Below are 23,260 nucleotides of genomic sequence, written 5' to 3'. Positions count from 1 at the left end.
AAGAGTAGTAGTGCGTCACGTGATGAGAGACAGGATGTAGAATACTGCGAGCTGTAGCTCTCGAAATCTCTCCCCCAATCACCGTACCATGGCGTACGCATCCACGAGACAGCACTGAGAAGGTTTGGAGTGAATCCGACTAGATCAATGCACTTGTTTAGTTGTATGTGTTTCTACACTATGAACAAAATGTAAATAATCGCATCCCATGATTTATGGTGTGAGTTAAAGGTTACGCATTGGAGTAAAGATTTGACCAACAGTCAGAAGTGAGAGTAGCGTTGTCACGTGACAATAATGCTCACTTCCTGGAACTTTACAATGTAAAGTGGTATTTTTTCGGTGTTTATATCGGCGAAGAGAAGTGAAACATCTGGCGGAAATAGTTAAGGTTACAAGTCAGGTGAATAGGAGCACGAGTTGAAGGTGATTATCCACACTGTTGCTGCTTTAGCAATCATTTTCACTGGTTGCAGTGCCGGACTGCCCACGTAAACAACACCAGTACATATGTCAAGGCGTGTGATTTTCGCGGCATTTTGTATTGGCGGTGCGTTACCCGTATAATAGTGTTGCATGCGGACTGACCTTTGTAAGACAGCTGCTTTTCTTCATCAGATAGGGGCATGTATCATGTGCATTCAAGAATTGCTGGGTTGTACATTTGTATTAAAATATTGAATCAGATATCCATTGTTACCATGGATACCAATAATTTGTGCAATTTGGTGTGATAACAGAAGTGATATAGATTGGTGAATGCAAATGTCATCCAATAATATGTGGTTCGTCACTTTGTATAAAGTAATTTTAGTCGTTACACACATTTTTAATTGACGAACGATTAATGATCAATTTTTGAACTAATCAAATTTTGTTTTCGCACTTTTAATAATTATAGCATGATTTATAGTAAATCTTTTAAACAGACATTGAATACAATTACATTGTGGGCACTTAGCTGGAGCATGGTAACCGTGGTGTGGCTGAAGCTAAAAGCACGGTTACTAGTAACCGTGCTAAAAGTTTGCACACACCTCAGTAGCATGTGCAAAGAATCTGGACAGTCTTTAAAACAGATCTATGGCTAATGTTTTTGACCTCTTGGTCCAATCTAAGGGAATGTGCGCGAAATCATAGTACTGTGGCAAAAGTAACTATAGGAGTACCCCCATTGTGCTTCTCACTCTTGAGAACAAACAAGGGATTGTCTCCATGCTTGTAACAGATAAAAATTGTCACTGTGTTTTCACAACAGTTCTTTTGATGTCTAACATCCCTTTATCTTTCACAACAGGAAGTTGTGCACATAAGTAAAATGGGGATACCCCCATACATATTCGGCATGAATTTGAGATTATCAAGTGATTTCCAAATTCCTATTTTCTCTGTTATGCATATTACTAAAACCATTGTGATATATCTATTGTAATCCTTGAAATTCCCTTGAATGAATTAAAATGGTGACATGAAATAAATGTAGTGTTGTTGACCATCTGTACTACTTTTTTGCTTAGTACCTAAGCATGTGTTCACTGATTCATTCATTGTAATTTTTACATATGCTCTTGTTTTAGGGTGTAATCATTACACCTGCTGGGTGACCATGACTGATCAACAAAAATGATTAAATTGATGCTTTCTGTATGTTTGACAAACAATACCATCACGCAACAAATATTGACCAGAAGTTTATCTCTGTCTGTTTTAAGGCTTTTGCCTTGCAAAAGGAGTTCCCTCTATGCAAAGGACATAGAGTTACCTCAATCATAGACCCTCTTTTAGAGGGTCTATGCCTCAATGCAAAAGAGGATGTCCTTATTAACTCTTCCTCTCCTCTAAGCTAACCAGATCTGTGATAGAGAGGCTGTGGTTCTGTTCTTACTTAGTGTTCAGTTTTTTAAGTCTTCATTGAGCTTTAATTATTTCATCACTTTATAAATAATTCTATAAAGCTAAATTTATGACAATACAACAAATTGAAAATGACACATACAATTTGATATGTTATTAAATGAGGGGAAATCACAGAGAACTACAAATTATTTTCATTTTGATGAATGATCTATATTTATTTTTTCCTTTCCTCTACAGTGAATATTGTATTAAATTGTGCTTGTATTTATATTTTCATTAGTAATAGAAGCCACACTCAAGTTTTTTTGGCTGATTTGGTGCAATGTGTGATATGTAAAAAATTTGTGCCTTCATGAAATTCACTGTATCAAAAGTGTTTTTTATTTTTTTACTAATTCCTCTGTATCTTTTAAGAATAAAATGTTCTTGATCATTTTGCTTTACTTTGTGTTGCATACAGGTATAAATTAAAAATGGTTTTCAAGAAATCCCAGTACACACATGACTACAAAGTGCCCCATTGGAATCGTCATTATAATCACTATAAGGAAAAGGTAGACTACAGAGTTCAGAGAAGAGTATTGGAATATCAACATGAACCATTTGAATGGCAGGACCCTGACTCTGACTGGGAACATGAACTTGAGGATGACAGAATGTCAGATTCAGCATATGATGGTGGCACTCAACTTGAAAGATGTGAGAAATTGCACCGGCACCGTGAACGAGAAGTACAAACACCAGCATGGGAGAAGAGAGATGATATTCAGATTGAAAAGAATAACAATTTGAATAATTCAAATGCATATCAAGGTATGCTTTGTCCTAAGTGTGCATAGAAACTAGATATTAATTTACTTGCTAATCATGTACTCAGTCTCTTAATGTACCAAAATATTGTACATTTGTACTTTATTTGTTCTATTAGAAGCATTTATTGTATGCTGGAACACTAAAATGTGATTGACCATGTACTACATGTGTCTAAAATAGAATGACAATCAAATGTATTCTATGTGTCTAAAATAGAATGACAATCAAATGTATTCTATGTGTCTAAAATAGAATGACAATCAAATGTATTCTATGTGTCTGAAATAGAATGACAAAAATGTATTCTATGTGTCTAAAATAGAATGACAATCAAATGTATTCTATGTGTCTAAAATAGAATGACAATCAAATGTATTCTATATGTCTAAAATAGAATGACAATCAAATGTATTTGATATGTGTCTAAACTAGAATGACAATCAAATGTATTCTATGTGTCTAAAATAGAATGACAATCAAATGTATTTGACATGTGTCTAAAATAGAATGACAATCAAATGCATTCCATGTGTCTAAAATAGAATGACAATCAAATGTATTCTATTTGTCTGAAATAGAATGACAATCAAATGTATTTGATATGTGTCTAAACTAGAATGACAATCAAATGTATTCTATTTGTCTGAAATAGAATGACAATCAAATGTATTCTATATGTCTAAAATAGAATGACAATCAAATGTATTTGATATGTGTCTAAACTAGAATGACAATCAAATGTATTCTATTTGTCTGAAATAGAATGACAATCGAATGTATTTGATGTGTGTCTAAAGTAGAATGACAATCAAATGTATTTGATATGTGTTTAAACTAGAATGACAATCAAATGTATTCTATGTGTCTGAAATAGAATGACAATCAAATGTATTTGATGTGTGTCTAAAATAGAATGACAATCAAATGTATTTGATATGTGTTTAAACTAGAATGACAATCAAATGTATTCTATGTGTCTAAAATAGAATGACAATCAAATGTATTTGATGTGTGTCTAAAATAGAATGACAATCAAATGTATTCTATGTGTCTGAAATAGAATGACAATCGAATGTATTTGATGTGTGTCTAAAATAGAATGACAATCAAATGTATTCTATGTGTCTGAAATAGAATGACAATCAAATGTATTTGATGTGTGTCTAAAATAGAATGACAATCAAATGTATTTGATGTGTGTCTAAAGTAGAATGACAATCAAATGTATTTGATATGTGTTTAAACTAGAATGACAATCAAATGTATTCTATGTGTCTAAAATAGAATGACAATCAAATGTATTCTATTTGTCTGAAATAGAATGACAATCAAATGTATTCTATATGTCTAAAATAGAATGACAATCAAATGTATTTGATATGTGTCTAAACTAGAATGACAATCAAATGTATTCTATTTGTCTGAAATAGAATGACAATCAAATGTATTTGATGTGTGTCTAAAATAGAATGACAATCAAATGTATTTGATATGTGTTTAAACTAGAATGACAATCAAATGTATTCTATGTGTCTAAAATAGAATGACAATCAAATGTATTTGATGTGTGTCTAAAATAGAATGACAATCAAATGTATTCTATGTGTCTGAAATAGAATGACAATCGAATGTATTTGATGTGTGTCTAAAATAGAATGACAATCAAATGTATTCTATGTGTCTGAAATAGAATGACAATCAAATGTATTTGATGTGTGTCTAAAATAGAATGACAATCAAATGTATTCTATGTGTCTGAAATAGAATGACAATCGAATGTATTTGATGTGTGTCTAAAATAGAATGACAATCAAATGTATTTGATATGTGTTTAAACTAGAATGACAATCAAATGTATTCTATTTGTCTGAAATAGAATGACAATCAAATGTATTTGATGTGTGTCTAAAATAGAATGACAATCAAATGTATTCTATTTGTCTGAAATAGAATGACAATCAAATGTATTTGATGTGTGTCTAAAATAGAATGACAATCAAATGTATTTGATATGTGTTTAAACTAGAATGACAATCAAATGTATTCTATTTGTCTGAAATAGAATGACAATCAAATGTATTCTATGTGTCTAAAATAGAATGACAATCAAATGTATTTGATATGTGTTTAAACTAGAATGACAATCAAATGTATTCTATTTGTCTGAAATAGAATGACAATCAAATGTATTTGATGTGTGTCTAAAATAGAATGACAATCAAATGTATTCTATGTGTCTAAAATAGAATGACAATCAAATGTATTCTATGTGTCTAAAATAGAATGACAATCAAATGTATTCTATGTGTCTGAAATAGAATGACAATCGAATGTATTTGATGTGTGTCTAAAATAGAATGACAATCAAATGTATTCTATGTGTCTGAAATAGAATGACAATCAAATGTATTTGATGTGTGTCTAAAATAGAATGACAATCAAATGTATTTGATATGTGTTTAAACTAGAATGACAATCAAATGTATTCTATGTGTCTGAAATAGAATGACAATCAAATGTATTTGATGTGTGTCTAAAATAGAATGACAATCAAATGTATTCTATGTGTCTAAAATAGAATGACAATCAAATGTATTCTATGTGTCTAAAATAGAATGACAATCAAATGTATTCTATGTGTCTGAAATAGAATGACAATCGAATGTATTCTATTTGTCTGAAATAGAATGACAATCAAATGTATTCTATATGTCTAAAATAGAATGACAATCAAATGTATTTGATATGTGTCTAAACTAGAATGACAATCAAATGTATTCTATTTGTCTGAAATAGAATGACAATCGAATGTATTTGATGTGTGTCTAAAGTAGAATGACAATCAAATGTATTTGATATGTGTTTAAACTAGAATGACAATCAAATGTATTCTATGTGTCTGAAATAGAATGACAATCAAATGTATTTGATGTGTGTCTAAAATAGAATGACAATCAAATGTATTTGATATGTGTTTAAACTAGAATGACAATCAAATGTATTCTATGTGTCTAAAATAGAATGACAATCAAATGTATTTGATGTGTGTCTAAAATAGAATGACAATCAAATGTATTCTATGTGTCTGAAATAGAATGACAATCGAATGTATTTGATGTGTGTCTAAAATAGAATGACAATCAAATGTATTTGATGTGTGTCTAAAGTAGAATGACAATCAAATGTATTTGATATGTGTTTAAACTAGAATGACAATCAAATGTATTCTATGTGTCTAAAATAGAATGACAATCAAATGTATTCTATTTGTCTGAAATAGAATGACAATCAAATGTATTCTATATGTCTAAAATAGAATGACAATCAAATGTATTTGATATGTGTCTAAACTAGAATGACAATCAAATGTATTCTATTTGTCTGAAATAGAATGACAATCAAATGTATTTGATGTGTGTCTAAAATAGAATGACAATCAAATGTATTTGATATGTGTTTAAACTAGAATGACAATCAAATGTATTCTATGTGTCTAAAATAGAATGACAATCAAATGTATTTGATGTGTGTCTAAAATAGAATGACAATCAAATGTATTCTATGTGTCTGAAATAGAATGACAATCGAATGTATTTGATGTGTGTCTAAAATAGAATGACAATCAAATGTATTCTATGTGTCTGAAATAGAATGACAATCAAATGTATTTGATGTGTGTCTAAAATAGAATGACAATCAAATGTATTCTATGTGTCTGAAATAGAATGACAATCGAATGTATTTGATGTGTGTCTAAAATAGAATGACAATCAAATGTATTTGATATGTGTTTAAACTAGAATGACAATCAAATGTATTCTATTTGTCTGAAATAGAATGACAATCAAATGTATTTGATATGTGTCTAAAATAGAATGACAATCAAATGTATTCTATTTGTCTGAAATAGAATGACAATCAAATGTATTTGATGTGTGTCTAAAATAGAATGACAATCAAATGTATTTGATATGTGTTTAAACTAGAATGACAATCAAATGTATTCTATTTGTCTGAAATAGAATGACAATCAAATGTATTCTATGTGTCTAAAATAGAATGACAATCAAATGTATTTGATATGTGTTTAAACTAGAATGACAATCAAATGTATTCTATTTGTCTGAAATAGAATGACAATCAAATGTATTTGATGTGTGTCTAAAATAGAATGACAATCAAATGTATTCTATGTGTCTAAAATAGAATGACAATCAAATGTATTCTATGTGTCTAAAATAGAATGACAATCAAATGTATTCTATGTGTCTGAAATAGAATGACAATCGAATGTATTTGATGTGTGTCTAAAATAGAATGACAATCAAATGTATTCTATGTGTCTGAAATAGAATGACAATCAAATGTATTTGATGTGTGTCTAAAATAGAATGACAATCAAATGTATTTGATATGTGTTTAAACTAGAATGACAATCAAATGTATTCTATGTGTCTGAAATAGAATGACAATCAAATGTATTTGATGTGTGTCTAAAATAGAATGACAATCAAATGTATTCTATGTGTCTAAAATAGAATGACAATCAAATGTATTCTATGTGTCTAAAATAGAATGACAATCAAATGTATTCTATGTGTCTGAAATAGAATGACAATCGAATGTATTTGATGTGTGTCTAAAATAGAATGACAATCAAATGTATTCTATGTGTCTGAAATAGAATGACAATCGAATGTATTTGATGTGTGTCTAAAATAGAATGACAATCAAATGTATTTGATATGTGTTTAAACTAGAATGACAATCAAATGTATTCTATTTGTCTGAAATAGAATGACAATCAAATGTATTTGATGTGTGTCTAAAATAGAATGACAATCAAATGTATTTGATATGTGTTTAAACTAGAATGACAATCAAATGTATTCTATTTGTCTGAAATAGAATGACAATCAAATGTATTTGATGTGTGTCTAAAATAGAATGACAATCAAATGTATTCTATTTGTCTGAAATAGAATGACAATCAAATGTATTTGATATGTGTCTAAAATAGAATGACAATCAAATGTATTCTATTTGTCTGAAATAGAATGACAATCAAATGTATTTGATGTGTGTCTAAAATAGAATGACAATCAAATGTATTTGATATGTGTCTAAAATAGAATGACAATCAAATGTATTCTATGTGTCTAAAATAGAATGACAATCAAATGTATTTGATGTGTGTCTAAAATAGAATGACAATCAAATGTATTCTATTTGTCTGAAATAGAATGACAATCAAATGTATTTGATATGTGTTTAAACTAGAATGACAATCAAATGTATTCTATTTGTCTGAAATAGAATGACAATCGAATGTATTCTATGTGTCTGAAATAGAATGACAATCAAATGTATTTGATGTGTGTCTAAAATAGAATGACAATCAAATGTATTCTATGTGTCTAAAATAGAATGACAATCAAATGTATTCTATGTGTCTAAAATAGAATGGCAATCAAATGTATTTGATATGTGTCTAAAATAGAATGACAATCAAATGTATTCTATGTGTCTAAAATAGAATGACAATCGAATGTATTCTATGTGTCTAAAATAGAATGACAATCAAATGTATTCTATGTGTCTAAAATAGAATGACAATCAAATGTATTTGATATGTGTCTAAACTAGAATTTCTAGCATTTCTGCATTCTGAAATATTATTATTTATATTCTTTTAGTGCCCCCTTTACCTGCATCCGCCCTTGAAAGAAATGATAAGCCGATACGTCCAAAGAAACCAAGACCAAAGTCAGCAAAAGCTACAGTAGGGGGAGCTGAGAAGTCTGCAATAAGACCACCATTTCTACCATATGGGTATATGGACAAGGAGAGACATGTTGGAACACAGAGAACACACAATGTGAAGGCCACTGTTGCAGATGTAAGTAAAATGTCATCAACACCTGTGATTTGCAACATGTAAAATAATGGTCTTCAGCATTCTAAAACAAAGAATCCATTTGTATCATATTACGTAGTAGTGATAAAAATGCAAGTAATGATATCTTTATTGTATCCTTAAAAATAAAATTCTTCTATCAGTTAATAGGAATATGATACATTGTAAATTAATTAATTATACATGAGGCAGTGATCTTTCCCATCAATGCTAATTTGCACACATGTGCAGTGATACATTGTAATTAAATCTTTCATTTATCCATGGAACTATAAACTTTACAGCTCCAGCAACCATTAGCTTCAACTTCAAGCCATATCCCTATTGCCTGACTTTGGTTCACTAACTTGATGCACCGAATACTTTTTTCTCCTTTCTCAACAACAAATCCTCCATTCTTAGCAATCTTTGTTACGGTTTCTAACAAAGTGTTTCTTCTTTCTGATGTGACATCATCAGGAGATGTATTAGAAAAGCATATTCTGCAACCAGAATCATGAGGATGAAATGATGCTACATTAATGTTCAAGGAACATTTCAACTTCTTTGCAAACCTCTTCTTCCATCTGTGCATCTTTTTGTGACATATCTGGCATATAAATGGAGGGAAAATGTGACAATCTTCACTTTCAACGTCCACAGAAAAATATTTTGAAATACTTGTTGAAAAACTCTGTTTTGCTGTTGGATTCCGGTATTTTTCATATGGTATTGCCCTGGCTTCTCCACATAATCGGCAATAGTTTCTCAACTTTTCTCTGTGTAAATCCATTCCTGTAGGGAAAAAAACATGTTATTAAACTATATGATGGAAACTTGTACATATAATGATGTAATTTCAATGAATTCCAAATAACACTAACAATTACCACAGTAAAATGTTGAAGGTAATTAATTGTATGAATAAGGGAATGTAATGAGCTGGCCACGGTACAGGAAATCATCAGCATGCATGGATATAGAAGAGTGATGCATTGACATGACCAAACAAATATTATTACCAACTTGAGTTTAAATCAGTATGACTGAATACAAAATACGCTTACAAATCAATCAATTTTAAAATAATTACAGTTAACTAATGAAAATGATGGAATCCAGATTGAACATGGTAAATCAGTGACATTCAATGACATAAAATACAGGTAATACTCTGTTGCTCGAAATTGGCGATGATTACAGTACGAATGTAGGACAACTCAGGGTATAATTATGTCATACGTGTCCCAACCGACCTTTCGTTTGTTTTTTCCCAGATCGAAAATCAAACAAACCATAGGTAAACACCATGGCAGACATAAAAGTACAATAAAAAACAATGGCGCCGAGACAAAAATACTGATAAATAAGCAACATTCAACGGGAAAAAAAAACACATTGCCACTTCTGGCGATCGAAGGGGAACACAGAATTAGTCGGGATATCTCGACAACAAACAGCATACCAAACCCCATGTTTCGCAAAATGTCGCAACATTATTTTTTCGAGGGTTGAAAAAAACAAGAAGTAATCAAAACACAACATTGAAAATGATGAAAACTCACCGAAAAATACGCTAACTCCGACCTGTTGTACGACTTCCGGCAGACTGAAGGTCACCCTTGCAGACCGACTTGTTTGCGCATGCGTAGTGAGCGAAATATTTTACTGCGCAGATATGAAATTTTTTTTTCAAGTTTTTCGTTTCCGCCAAAGCGGTTGATATCGGCGTATCGGCGGCAACTAACATGGAGTTTGACTAATGTTGTGGAAACAAAAGAGAAAGCACCGTAAGATAAACTAAGACAAAGGTTTTTTTAATCCTCTTAGTTTCGTTGTTCTTCCTGGGGTTTATAGTTCCATGATTTATCTAATCACAGTCCCTCATCAGGGAAGGACTGTATTCTAATCTGTTGTGTAACCATTGTTTTAATGGTTTATTTTCATGTGTGTATATGTGATTACCCTCAGTAAACACTTGCCAAACTGGCACTCTCATCAAGGTAACAATGAATATATCAATACAGTAAGTAACTTGTCTCCATTTTATTTATGTCTTATTTCAGATCACATTAAATGCTTCACAATACCATCTGATAAGCCCCATTCTCTTCATTGCGTGATGTTTTATGTTTCTTGATTGTTGAGCTGTCAACATGAAACAAACATGTTGAGGTAGATCCTATCTTGCTGTTTGAATCATGTTTTTGTCACACACATCAACTCGTACCCAGTCGTTTACACATACATTTCGGCATGTGATGGTTTGCCAGTCATTTACATATACATTTCGGCATGTGATGGTTTGCCAGTCATTTACATATACATTTCAGCATGTGATGGTTTGCCAGTCGTTTACATATACATTTCAGCATGTGATGGTTTGACAGTCATTTACATATACATTTCAGCATGTGATGGTTTGCCAGTCGTTTACAAATACATTTCAGCATGTGATGGTTTGCCAGTCGTTTACAAATACATTTCGGCATGTGATGGTTTGCCAGTCGTTTACATATACATTTCAGCATGTGATGGTTTGCCAGTCGTTTACATATACATTTCAGCATGTGATGGTTTGCCAGTCGTTTACATATACATTTCGGCATGTGATGGTTTGCCAGTCGTTTACATATACATTTCAGCATGTGATGGTTTGCCAGTCATTTACATATACATTTCAGCATGTGATGGTTTGCCAGTCATTTACATATACATTTCGGCATATGTGATGGTTTGCCAGTCGTTTACATATACATTTCAGCATGTGATGGTTTGCCAGTCGTTTGCATATACATTTCAGCATGTGATGGTTTGCCAGTCATTTACATATACATTTCAGCATGTGATGGTTTGCCAGTCGTTTACATATACATTTCAGCATGTGATGGTTTGCCAGTCATTTACATATACATTTCAGCATGTGATGGTTTGCCAGTCGTTTACATATACATTTCAGCATGTGATGGTTTGCCAGTCATTTACATATACATTTCAGCATGTGATGGTTTGCCAGTCGTTTACACATACATTACAGTATGTGATGGTTTGCCAGTCATTTACATATACATTTCAGCATGTGATGGTTTGCCAGTCGTTTACATATACATTTCAGCATGTGATGGTTTGCCAGTCGTTTACATATACATTTCAGCATGTGATTGTTTGCCAGTCGTTTACATATACATTTCAGCATGTGATGGTTTGCCAGTCGTTTACATATACATTTCAGCATGTGATGGTTTGCCAGTCGTTTACATATACATTTCAGCATGTGATGGTTTGCCAGTCATTTACATATACATTTCAGCATGTGATGGTTTGCCAGTCATTTACATATACATTTCAGCATGTGATGGTTTGCCAGTCGTTTACACATACATTTCAGCATGTGATGGTTTGCCAGTCATTTACATATACATTTCAGCATGTGATGGTTTGCCAGTCGTTTACATATACATTTCAGCATGTGATGGTTTGCCAGTCGTTTACATATACATTTCAGCATGTGATGGTTTGCCAGTCGTTTACATATACATTTCAGCATGTGATGGTTTGCCAGTCGTTTACACATACATTTCAGCATGTGATGGTTTGCCAGTCGTTTACATATACATTTCAGCATGTGATGGTTTGCCAGTCGTTTACAAATACATTTCGGCATGTGATGATTTGCCAGTCGTTTACATATACATTTCAGCATGTGATGGTTTGCCAGTCATTTACATATACATTTCAGCATGTGATGGTTTGCCAGTCATTTACATATACATTTCAGCATGTGATGGTTTGCCAGTCGTTTACAAATACATTTCGGCATGTAATGATTTGCCAGTCGTTTACATATACATTTCAGCATGTGATGGTTTGCCAGTCATTTACATATACATTTCAGCATGTGATGGTTTGCCAGTCGTTTACAAATACATTTCGGCATGTGATGATTTGCCAGTCGTTTACATATACATTTCAGCATGTGATGGTTTGCCAGTCATTTACATATACATTTCAGCATGTGATGGTTTGCCAGTCATTTACATATACATTTCAGCATGTGATGGTTTGCCAGTCATTTACATATACATTTCAGCATGTGATGGTTTGCCAGTCGTTTACAAATACATTTCGGCATGTGATGATTTGCCAGTCGTTTACATATACATTTCAGCATGTGATGGTTTGCCAGTCATTTACATATACATTTCAGCATGTGATGGTTTGCCAGTCGTTTACATATACATTTCAGCATGTGATGGTTTGCCAGTCGTTTACATATACATTTCAGCATGTGATGGTTTGCCAGTCATTTACATATACATTTCAGCATGTGATGGTTTGCCAGTCGTTTACAAATACATTTCAGCATGTGATGGTTTGCCAGTCGTTTACAAATACATTTCAGCATATGTGATGGTTTGCCAGTCGTTTACATATACATTTCGGCATATGTGATGGTTTGCCAGTCGTTTACACATACATTTCGGCATGTGATGGTTTGCCAGTCGTTTACAAATACATTTCGGCATGTGATGATTTGCCAGTCGTTTACAAATACATTTCAGCATGTGATGGTTTGCCAGTCGTTTACAAATACATTTCGGCATGTGATGATTTGCCAGTTGTTTACATATACATTTCGGCATATGTGATGGTTTGCCAGTCGTTTACATATACATTTCGGCATGTGATGGTTTGCCAGGCGTTTACAAATACATTTCGGCATGTGATGATTTGCCAGTCGTTTACATATACATTTCGGCATATGTGATGGTTTGCCAGTCGTTTACATATACATTTCGGCATATGTGATGGTTTGCCAGTCGTTTACACATACATTTCGGCATGTGATGATTTGCCAGTCGTTTACATATACATTTCAGCATGTGATGGTTTGCCAGTCATTTACATATACATTTCAGCATGTGATGGTTTGCCAGTCGTTTACATATACATTTCAGCATGTGATGGTTTGCCAGTCGTTTACAAATACATTTCGGCATGTGATGATTTGCCAGTCGTTTACATATACATTTCGGCATATGTGATGGTTTGCCAGTCGTTTACATATACATTTCGGCATGTGATGGTTTGCCAGTCGTTTACAAATACATTTCGGCATGTGATGATTTGCCAGTCGTTTACATATACATTTCGGCATATGTGATGGTTTGCCAGTCGTTTACACATACATTTCGGCATGTGATGGTTTGCCAGTCGTTTACAAATACATTTCGGCATGTGATGATTTGCCAGTCGTTTACATATACATTTCAGCATGTGATGGTTTGCCAGTCATTTACATATACATTTCAGCATGTGATGGTTTGCCAGTCGTTTACATATACATTTCAGCATGTGATGATTTGCCAGTCGTTTACATATACATTTCAGCATGTGATGGTTTGCCAGTCATTTACATATACATTTCAGCATGTGATGGTTTGCCAGTCGTTTACATATACATTTCAGCATGTGATGGTTTGCCAGTCATTTACATATACATTTCAGCATGTGATGGTTTGCCAGTCGTTTACAAATACATTTCGGCATGTGATGGTTTGCCAGTCGTTTACAAATACATTTCGGCATGTGATGATTTGCCAGTCGTTTACATATACATTTCGGCATATGTGATGGTTTGCCAGTCGTTTACATATACATTTCGGCATGTGATGGTTTGCCAGTCGTTTACATATACCGTACTTATCCGGGTAAGAGCCCATGCCTGGACAAATGCCCACCCCCCACTTTTGACACAATAAAGAAGTTGAGGTCATATCCGGGCACACGCCCAGGAAGTCTTTTTCTACACAAAACAAAAAACAAAAAAAACTATTTTCTATTCGTTGAAGTCTGTCGTGATACTTATAAAAATTGTTAATTGCGTAAAACAAGGGGTGAACGCAAAGGGCAGCGCGTTCACCGCTGATTTTTTTCAGAATCATAACAATCAGCAAGTCTATAAAAATAAATATTAAATCAGGAACGGTAATTCTCTTTTTGAAATATGTCGTGGCCCTAAAAAGGGCCGGCCGTTTGGTTTGTGCTTCCTTGGAAACGATTCAAGCAAATCGTATAAGGAGAGCCGCTAAGCAAGTGTCGCACCCGTTCGGCTTTAGCGTCATCGACAATGAAAACAATGTTGCAATATTGTAGCAACCCGTATCCGAGAGAATGGTTGAAATCACGTTATTTTGGCTTTATAAATATTTTGTAGCAGCTTGTGAATCCATAACTGGGGCCAGCAATTTTACAATGTCACGCCGAAGACTGCCAACTTTTTTACCATCTTTTATCACCGCTATTGCATTTCTGTCATGAAAACTATTCTTCTGTCGTTGGATAAAAAAAAAAAAAACTTCCTATTTCAAGTCCACCGCGATATTCATATAATGAGACATTCCAACCGCCGAAACTTGCTGAATGATAACTTTCACCGTGATTAACAAGCGTCGAGTCTGATAAGAAAGCAATGTCACGATTTGACCTTTATGATGAAATACTAGTAGTGATGTCATTCTTAGCCAATCAGTAAAGCAGATGCATAAAGGTCAAAGATGAGTGCTAGACTGTAAACAAAAGCATCGTGTGCCATCAGAGCGACCCCATTTTTCTTGTCTCTTTATTATGATTAGACATGAATGAAAAGTGCCAAGCTGACAGACTGCGAAATCCGTGGATTAAAAGTGCTAAGTCCAAATTGTGTGGGACGATATCGACGAACTTCAGGAATAAGTTGTAGGGATTTTGTTCGACGACTACAGTACGATACCTCATCAGCTTTAATTAGGAATTATGTAACTGATTTATGGCAATATAGAAAAGAAATGATGAATGTAATTTAAAGACATGTATTACTGTTTTCATGCTGCCGATACAAAGGTTGAATAAACATTATTATTATACAGTGACGCCGACTTGGACATTTGAGAGTTTTGAGTTTGACAAAGATGGCAATGAAAGTACGAATAAAGATCTGAGAAGTTTTTTTCAAACAGCTATAAATTTTTATAATTTTTACTGTGTAAATTCGTAAATTATTATTGATCTTGTATGACGGTTGATTCGTAATTTGTCGAGACCGAAAATCATTTTACGCAGTTTAACCCCTGACATTTTAATTCATTTTGAGTTCACGCGTATTGGGCGTGTTTGACGTCGGGAAAATCCTAATTCAAATGATTTCTCACTGTCGATTTTTATTATTTCTGGTTTATTTGTCACATTATAAGCAATACATTATTTTTGTTTTACTTCTAGTGTTGCATATTGTTCATTTATCTCCGTTGCATGTTTTCATTTGCCGTTCTATTCCCTGCCGCAGTTCAATCTGCGTTTTGTCAACTTTCGCGTTTTTTTTCGTTTTTTTGCCGGGGATCTCCTGGCAAACGCCCACCCCTTCTTTTTGGCAATTTTCCATGTTCAGGACCCTGGGCGTATACCCGAATAAATACGGTACATTTCGGCATGTGATGGTTTGCCAGTCGTTTACATGTACCACAGTCCTATCTATCAGTGATAGAGGGACTGTGCATGTACATACCTCCATGCACATACATTTCGGCATGTGATGGTTTGCCAGTCGTTTACATGTACCACAGTCCTATCTATCAGTGATAAAGTGACTGTGCATGTACATACTTCACAATACCATCTGATAAGCCCCATTCTCTTCATTGCGTGATGTTTTATGTTTCTTGATTGTTGAGCTGTCAACATGAAACAAACATGTTGAGGTAGATCCTATCTTGCTGTTTGAATCATGTTTTTGTCACACACATCAACTCGTACCCAGTCGTTTACACATACATTTCGGCATGTGATGGTTTGCCAGTCGTTTACATATACATTTCGGTATGCGATGGTTTGCCAGTCGTTTACATATACATTTCGGCATGTGATGGTTTGCCAGTCGTTTACATATACATTTCAGCATGTGATGGTTTGCCAGTCGTTTACATATCAATTTCGGCATGTGATGGTTTGCCAGTCGTTTACATATACATTTCGGCATGTGATGGTTTGCCAGTCGTTTACATGTACCACAGTCCTATCTATCAGTGATAAAGTGACTGTGCATGTACATACCTCCATGCACATACATTTCGGCATGTGATGGTTTGCCAGTCGTTTAGTGACTGTGCATATACATACCTCCATGCACGTACATTTCGGCATGTGATGGTTTGCCAGTCGTTTAGTGACTGTGCATATACATACCTCCATGCACGTGCATTTCGGCATGTGATGGCTTGCCAGTCGTTTAGTGACTGTGCATATACATACCTCCATGCACGTACATTTCGGCATGTGATGGTTTGCCAGTCGTTTAGTGACTGTGCATATACATACCTCCATGCACATACATTTCGGCATGTAATGGTTTGCCAGTCGTTTAGTGACTGTGCATATACATACCTCCATGCACGTACATTTCGGCATGTGATGGTTTGCCAGTCGTTTAGTGACTGTGCATATACATACCTCCATGCACGTACATTTCGGCATGTGATGATTTGCCAGTCGTTTAGTGACTGCATATACATACCTCCATGCACATACATTTCGGCATGTGATGGTTTGCCAGTCGTTTAGTGACTGTGCATATACATACCTCCATGCACATACATTTCGGCATGTGATGGTTTGCCAGTCGTTTAGTGACTGTGCATATACATACATGTACCTCCATGCACATACATTTCGGCATGTGATGGTTTGCCAGTCGTTTAGTGACTGCATATACATACCTCCATGCACATACATTTCGGCATGTGATGGTTTGCCAGTCGTTTACACATACATTTCGGCATGTGATGGCCTGGTTTCTAATGTGAGTGCAGCCAATGATTTGCCAAATGACAGTTAAGCATGCACATTAACAATTGAAGCATTGTGTTTGGTCTTGTCTTGGTGGGGAAGGTTTATTTTGACACTGAGCCACCCTGTATTTACACAGGTGCCAACCCCAAATTCCCTACTCAGGATGAAGTACTTAAGTAATCAAGATGATTATATAATACACTGGGATTTAATGTAGTTTCCAATACCAGTAATCAGATTAGATTTATTACAAATTGATATCTTCTTTGATTTTTAGTGTGACTGTGTAATGAAGCTTATTATAAATTGTGCAAAAGTTACAAAATAAAAGATGTAAATACTAAATGTATATACTAATTTTATTGTTATCGGATCTCTGTTGAGATATAGATAAAATAACTATAAGATACAGTAACTAGGAAGGTATACATCTTAGTTCTATGGTTACAGTATAAAACCTAAAGCAAATTCGGAGAGAATAACAGAAAGTATCACAGAGGCGCTCAGTCCATTACTTGTTTCTCAAGAACGAAATCTCTTGATGTGCTCTTGTTGATTGTCATACCTGAATGAATAGTTACTTAGTCTGTGCTAAGTGTTCATGCACGTTTTCTCAGCACGGCTAAGGTGTTTGACTCTTGTGTGTGAAGCACGCAATGGGAGTCTTTGCAGTTAGCCTGTCCTTATGTATCATCGTCTGCCTGCACGGTGTTGTTCCGTTCTGATATTCCTCCCCCTCTAACCCAGTGCGGTAACTCCATTTATAACCGTGTATGTCACATGGTTGCACGATAGAGAGTTTACCGAACAATAGAAAACTTTGTTACAAATGACTGCCAAAAAATGCTTGGAGCTTTGCATTACTGATGTCTTCATCTTCGACTTCATTTCTGCCGATATATGTTGCAGTGACATGAGCTCTGAGGTATAACACCTGCTCCTCCATAATACTCAACAGTGGTGATGACACTATTGCCACACTCGATTGTCGCAAGACTGGTAAAGCATAATATTATAATGATATATTATTTCCAGTGCGACTGACAACGAACACATCAGACTCGGAACTAAGTAGAGCTTGAATAGCTTTGGTCTGATTATCTGAGTTGTATGATGTCTCGATATCGTCGCTGTATTGCCTCGACATCCAAGCAAACACAGCTTCCACTGTGTGCAGCGATATTTATTCTTGAAGCAGACATTTGGGCATTGTCACCACCTGGCAACCATCACCATTAAAGGCCAAAAACTCTCAGAAAACAGTACTTTGGAATGGTTGTTTATTTTTCCCCTGCGTGTGCAACATATATAAATTTAGTTTTTTAGGATCTCTTTTTTGATCACAAGTTTGTACTGTTTACTCAAATTTAGCCATTTTCACAGCAGCTCGCAACAGAGCCCATAGATATACATGGTACCGTGGTGCGCAATGCGGAATGTCTTGTGATGTAGCCCATCAAGCTTGGCCAAGCACGTTGATGAAAGAAACAATCTGATTGGATGTTGTTAATCTGATTCTAAACTGTGAGGGCACTGCCACATACACATAGTTCCAATGAAATACTTCAAGGTGTTAGTGGAGTGCCTTGCTAGATCATTTACCTTGAAAATTCAAGATGGTGTGTGTGTCTGTTTGTCTGTCCGTTCCACTGATATCTCAAGAATCGTATGTTGGTTTTTAATGAAACTTGTGTGTATAGATGCTCTGGGCTAAACCATGCATATTAATTACTGACTTTTTGCATGATAATTAGCTATTTTTAGCTGTTCCATGATTGTTCCACTGATATCTAAAAGGCCATTCATTGGTTTTTGATGAAACTTGTTATATAGATGCTCTGGACTAATGCACAGATTTGATTAGTTTTGGGTAAAAATCCATGCATATAAATTAACCTAATTTGCATAAGGATTAGATACTAATCACATTTTCAATGAAACTTAAATAGATACATGTACAGACACAGGACTATGCACAGACAGATATCTAAAATATTAATTGCCTAATTTGCATAATTTCAGCTTTTGATATTTCAAGTACTATTACCTCATTACTTTTCAATGAAACTTGGTACTTACCGGTAGATGTTTTAGAACAATGCAGAGACCTGATTAATTATGGGTAAAAATGTGTGCTCGTTAATCAACTACTGTTGAATACTTTATTTTAGCTGGAATTTTTTAGTGTTTTCTATGGAATTTATTAGTCCCCGTTCGGACGAAGTCCCAAAACGGGGACTTATAATTCGGTCTCTGTCCGTTTGTGCGTCCGTGCGTCCGTCCAGAGTAATATCTCAGAATCCCTTGGACGGATTCTGTTCATTCTTTGCATGTACCTAGTACTTTATGTGGGACATATGCACATGCAGTGGTTTAGCGATTCAATTCAAAATGGCCGACTGGCAGCCATCTTGCTTTTTGAAAATGTTGTATTTTGGACATGCTTTGTCAGTTTTCATTCAAACTTGGTACATAGATCATACATGCTAGGATACATGTCCATGACAATTCATTTCACAATTGGATCAAAGATGGCCAACTGGCAGCCATCTTGTTTTTTGAAAATGTCGTATTTTGGACATCCTTTGTGAGTTTTCATTCAAATTTAGTACATAGATCATACATGTTAGGATACATATCCCCAATCGTCTGTGAGTTCCTGAGTCTGTCCGTCCGTCCGTGTGTCCGTGCGTCAGTCTGTCCAGAGTCATATTTCAGAATCTTGTGGACCGATTCCGTTCATTCTTCGCACGTGCCTAGTACCTTATGTGGGACATATGCACATGCAGTGGTTTAGCGATTCGATTCAAAATGGCCGACTGGCAGCCATCTTGTTTTTTTTAAATGTTGTATTTTGGACATGCTATGTCAGTTGTCATTCAAACTTGGTACATAGATTATACATGTTAGGATACATGTCCATGACAATTTATTTCGCAATTGGATCAAAGATGGTCGACTGGCAGGCATCTTGTTTTTGTTTTTTTATGCGGTATCTTGGATGTGCTCTGTCAGTTTTCATTCAAATTTAGCACATACATGAACTTTATACATGTTAGGATGCATGTCCATAATAATTTGTTTCAAAATCTGGTCAAGGATGGCTGATTGACAGCCATCTGACTTTTTGGCCTTACTAGTATATTTCCACAATTTATGTACCATTTTCATTCGTATTTGGCACATACATCATACATATCAGTGTGTTTCATAATCAGATCAAAGATGGCCAAATAACGGCTGTTTTTATTTTTGGCCATATTACTACTACACGGAACACGTGTTTTGATGTAAATAAAGAATCTGTTGTATACGCCACTTGGAACTCAAGTTTCAAGGACACGCTCGTGACAACCCCTCCGCTTTAAACACTAAGAGAACTTTCAAAAATTTAACGAGGACTGTGTCATTTTCAATGACTTGTTTATAATATTTCATTTGGTTCATTGAGGTAATCCACAGACATAATTAGTTGATAAACATGCATATTGATTATCTATTATTAGCCCATTTCTGATATCTAAAAAAAATTAGATTTAAATTAAATTCTTCACAGAGGTGCTCTGTGTATTTGTATGTATTTTTTGTATATACATGTATTATTAATTTTGAAAATGTGAATCACATTGTTTTCATATTGTGCATTTCAAATAGCAGACAAATATTAGTTGCCAAGCTTCTTGTTTGAAAAGCAAATCTTAAATTAAATACTCTCAGCACACAAGAGTTCTTTCTAAGCTTTCTTTGATTTGTTGTATTTTTCGGTTTGCAGCCACTGATGATTTATCCAGCTGCCTTGAGGGCCCGGAAAAGACAACAACTAGATGTTCAGAGGCAGTATGAAGCAGAGCAAAAACAAAGTCATGTTCAAATGAGACGAGAGAGGGCTCCATTTAGTGCACCACCGAAGGTTCAAGAAGCCTGGCAAACCGAGTACAGTCGTAGCTACTCTGCTTCAAGAAGATAATGATTATGTTTGCCATTCAAAACATATTGCATTCTATTATTTGTGATCTACTTAAGTATGATGATCCAGGATGTTTTTCACAGGATCAACATTTTAATATTCCTAATTTAATGATGCATTCTTTTATCGTTTCAAAATAACTTTTTATTCTTACCAGGAGTACATGCTTTTCATAACAAATGTGATAGACGTAAAATGGTGCTTTTATAGTATGTTGCCATTTCCTGGTAGTCACCATTCACAAATAAGATTAGCTGTCTATCACTATTCTTTTTATGGATTTTATCATATTTCTAGTCTATATTTATAATGAAAGTGTATGTATTTATCAATCTGTGGGGGTAGCTCTGTTATCAATGTGGTGATTTTCTTTCTATGGGATCTTTACTACTCCTTCTTGGCTGATTAGTATCATGTGAGCTTTATTTGAATCCACACCAGTACCACTGGTGTCTTGGATTGGCCAGTTAGCATTCTATGATTACCATGGCAATATGGTGTGTACCCTGGTAATGGTGCGTGGAATTTAATTTTTAAAATTTCCGTTATTGGCGAACACACTGTAAGTGTCAACAAATATACATGTGTGAAATCCACCTCTATGCACACACAGATATACATGTTGTGTGAAATCCACCTCTATGCACACACAGATAAACATGTTGTGTGAAATCCACCTCTGTGCACACACTGATGTACATGTTGTGTGAAATCCACCTCTATGCACACACAGATATACATGTTGTGTGAAATCCACCTCTGTGCACACGCTGATATACATGTGTGAAATCCACCTCTATGCACGCACAGATATACATGTTGTGTGGAATCCACCTCTATGCACACACTGATATACATGTGTGAAATCCACCTCTGTGCACACACTTATATACATGTTGTGTGAAATCTACCTCTATGCACACACAGATATACATGTTGTGTGAAATCCACCTCTATGCACACACTGATATACATGTGTGAAATCCACCTCTGTGCACACACTTATATACATGTTGTGTGAAATCCACCTCTGTGCACACACTGATAAACATGTTGTGTGAAATCTACCTCTATGCACACACAGATATACATGTTGTGTGAAATCCACCTCTATGCACACACAGATATACATGTGTGAAATCCACCTCTGTGCACACACAGATAAACATGTTGTGTGAAATCCACCTCTGTGCACACACTGATGTACATGTTGTGTGAAATCCACCTCTATGCACACACAGATATACATGTTGTGTGAAATCCACCTCTATGCACACACAGATATACATGTTGTGTGAAATCCACCTCTATGCACACACTGATATACATGTTGTGTGAAATCCACCTCTATGCACACACAGATATACATGTTGTGTGAAATCCACCTCTATGCACACACAGATATACATGTTGTGTGAAATCCACCTCTATGCACACACAGATATACATGTGTGAAATCCACCTCTGTGCACACACTTATATACATGTTGTGTGAAATCCACCTCTGTGCACACACTGATAAACATGTTGTGTGAAATCTACCTCTATGCACACACAGATATACATGTGTGAAATCCACCTCTATGCACACACAGATATACATGTTGTGTGAAATCCACCTCTATGCACACACAGATATACATGTTGTGTGAAATCCACCTCTATGCACACACAGATATACATGTGTGAAATCCACCTCTGTGCACACACTTATATACATGTTGTGTGAAATCCACCTCTATGCACACACAGATATACATGTTGTGTGAAATCTACCTCTATGCACACACAGATATACATGTGTGAAATCCACCTCTGTGCACACACAGATATACATGTTGTGTGAAATCCACCTCTATGCACACACAGATATACATGTTGTGTGAAATCCACCTCTATGCACA

At 34.8% G+C, this 23,260-nt stretch overlaps 2 protein-coding genes across 2 annotated transcripts; one reads left to right on the top strand and one right to left on the bottom strand.

Annotated features, from left to right (window-relative positions):
- Nucleotides 1-2: 2 nt before the first annotated feature.
- On the top strand, nt 3-21,787 carry LOC102801965 (centriole, cilia and spindle-associated protein-like). The gene is made up of 4 exons (XM_085507954.1): nt 3-426; nt 2,318-2,670; nt 8,367-8,569; nt 21,162-21,787. Exons 2-4 carry the CDS (start codon nt 2,331-2,333, stop codon nt 21,354-21,356), a joined length of 738 nt encoding a protein of 245 aa, XP_085364080.1. The 5' UTR covers nt 3-426; nt 2,318-2,330; the 3' UTR covers nt 21,357-21,787.
- LOC144347238 (V(D)J recombination-activating protein 1-like) lies at nt 8,687-10,171 on the bottom strand. Its single transcript, XM_078007362.2, has 2 exons — nt 10,132-10,171; nt 8,687-9,361 (listed from the first exon to the last, which is right to left on the bottom strand). The coding sequence occupies exon 2, from the start codon at nt 9,357-9,359 to the stop codon at nt 8,841-8,843; it is 519 nt and encodes a 172-aa protein (XP_077863488.1). The 5' UTR covers nt 9,360-9,361; nt 10,132-10,171; the 3' UTR covers nt 8,687-8,840.
- Nucleotides 21,788-23,260: the final 1,473 nt, after the last annotated feature.

The sequence above is a fragment of the Saccoglossus kowalevskii genome, chromosome 2, assembly GCF_978046115.1.
Source record: "Saccoglossus kowalevskii chromosome 2, keSacKowa6.1, whole genome shotgun sequence".
NCBI lineage: Eukaryota > Metazoa > Hemichordata > Enteropneusta > Harrimaniidae > Saccoglossus > Saccoglossus kowalevskii.
Note: the sequence above shows the minus strand (reverse complement) of the source record. Positions and strands in the feature narration are given on the sequence as shown.

Bases quoted from the DNA above. Each gene is read 5' to 3' on its own strand.
- LOC102801965 (XM_085507954.1), top strand. From the start codon at position 2,331: ATGGTTTTCAAGAAATCCCAGTACACACATGACTACAAAGTGCCCCAT. The intron at 2,671-8,366 runs GTATGCTTTGTC...ATATTCTTTTAG, and splicing joins TAATTCAAATGCATATCAAG to TGCCCCCTTTACCTGCATCC. The intron at 8,570-21,161 runs GTAAGTAAAATG...TTCGGTTTGCAG, and splicing joins TGAAGGCCACTGTTGCAGAT to CCACTGATGATTTATCCAGC.
- LOC144347238 (XM_078007362.2), bottom strand. From the start codon at position 9,359: ATGGATTTACACAGAGAAAAGTTGAGAAACTATTGCCGATTATGTGGA.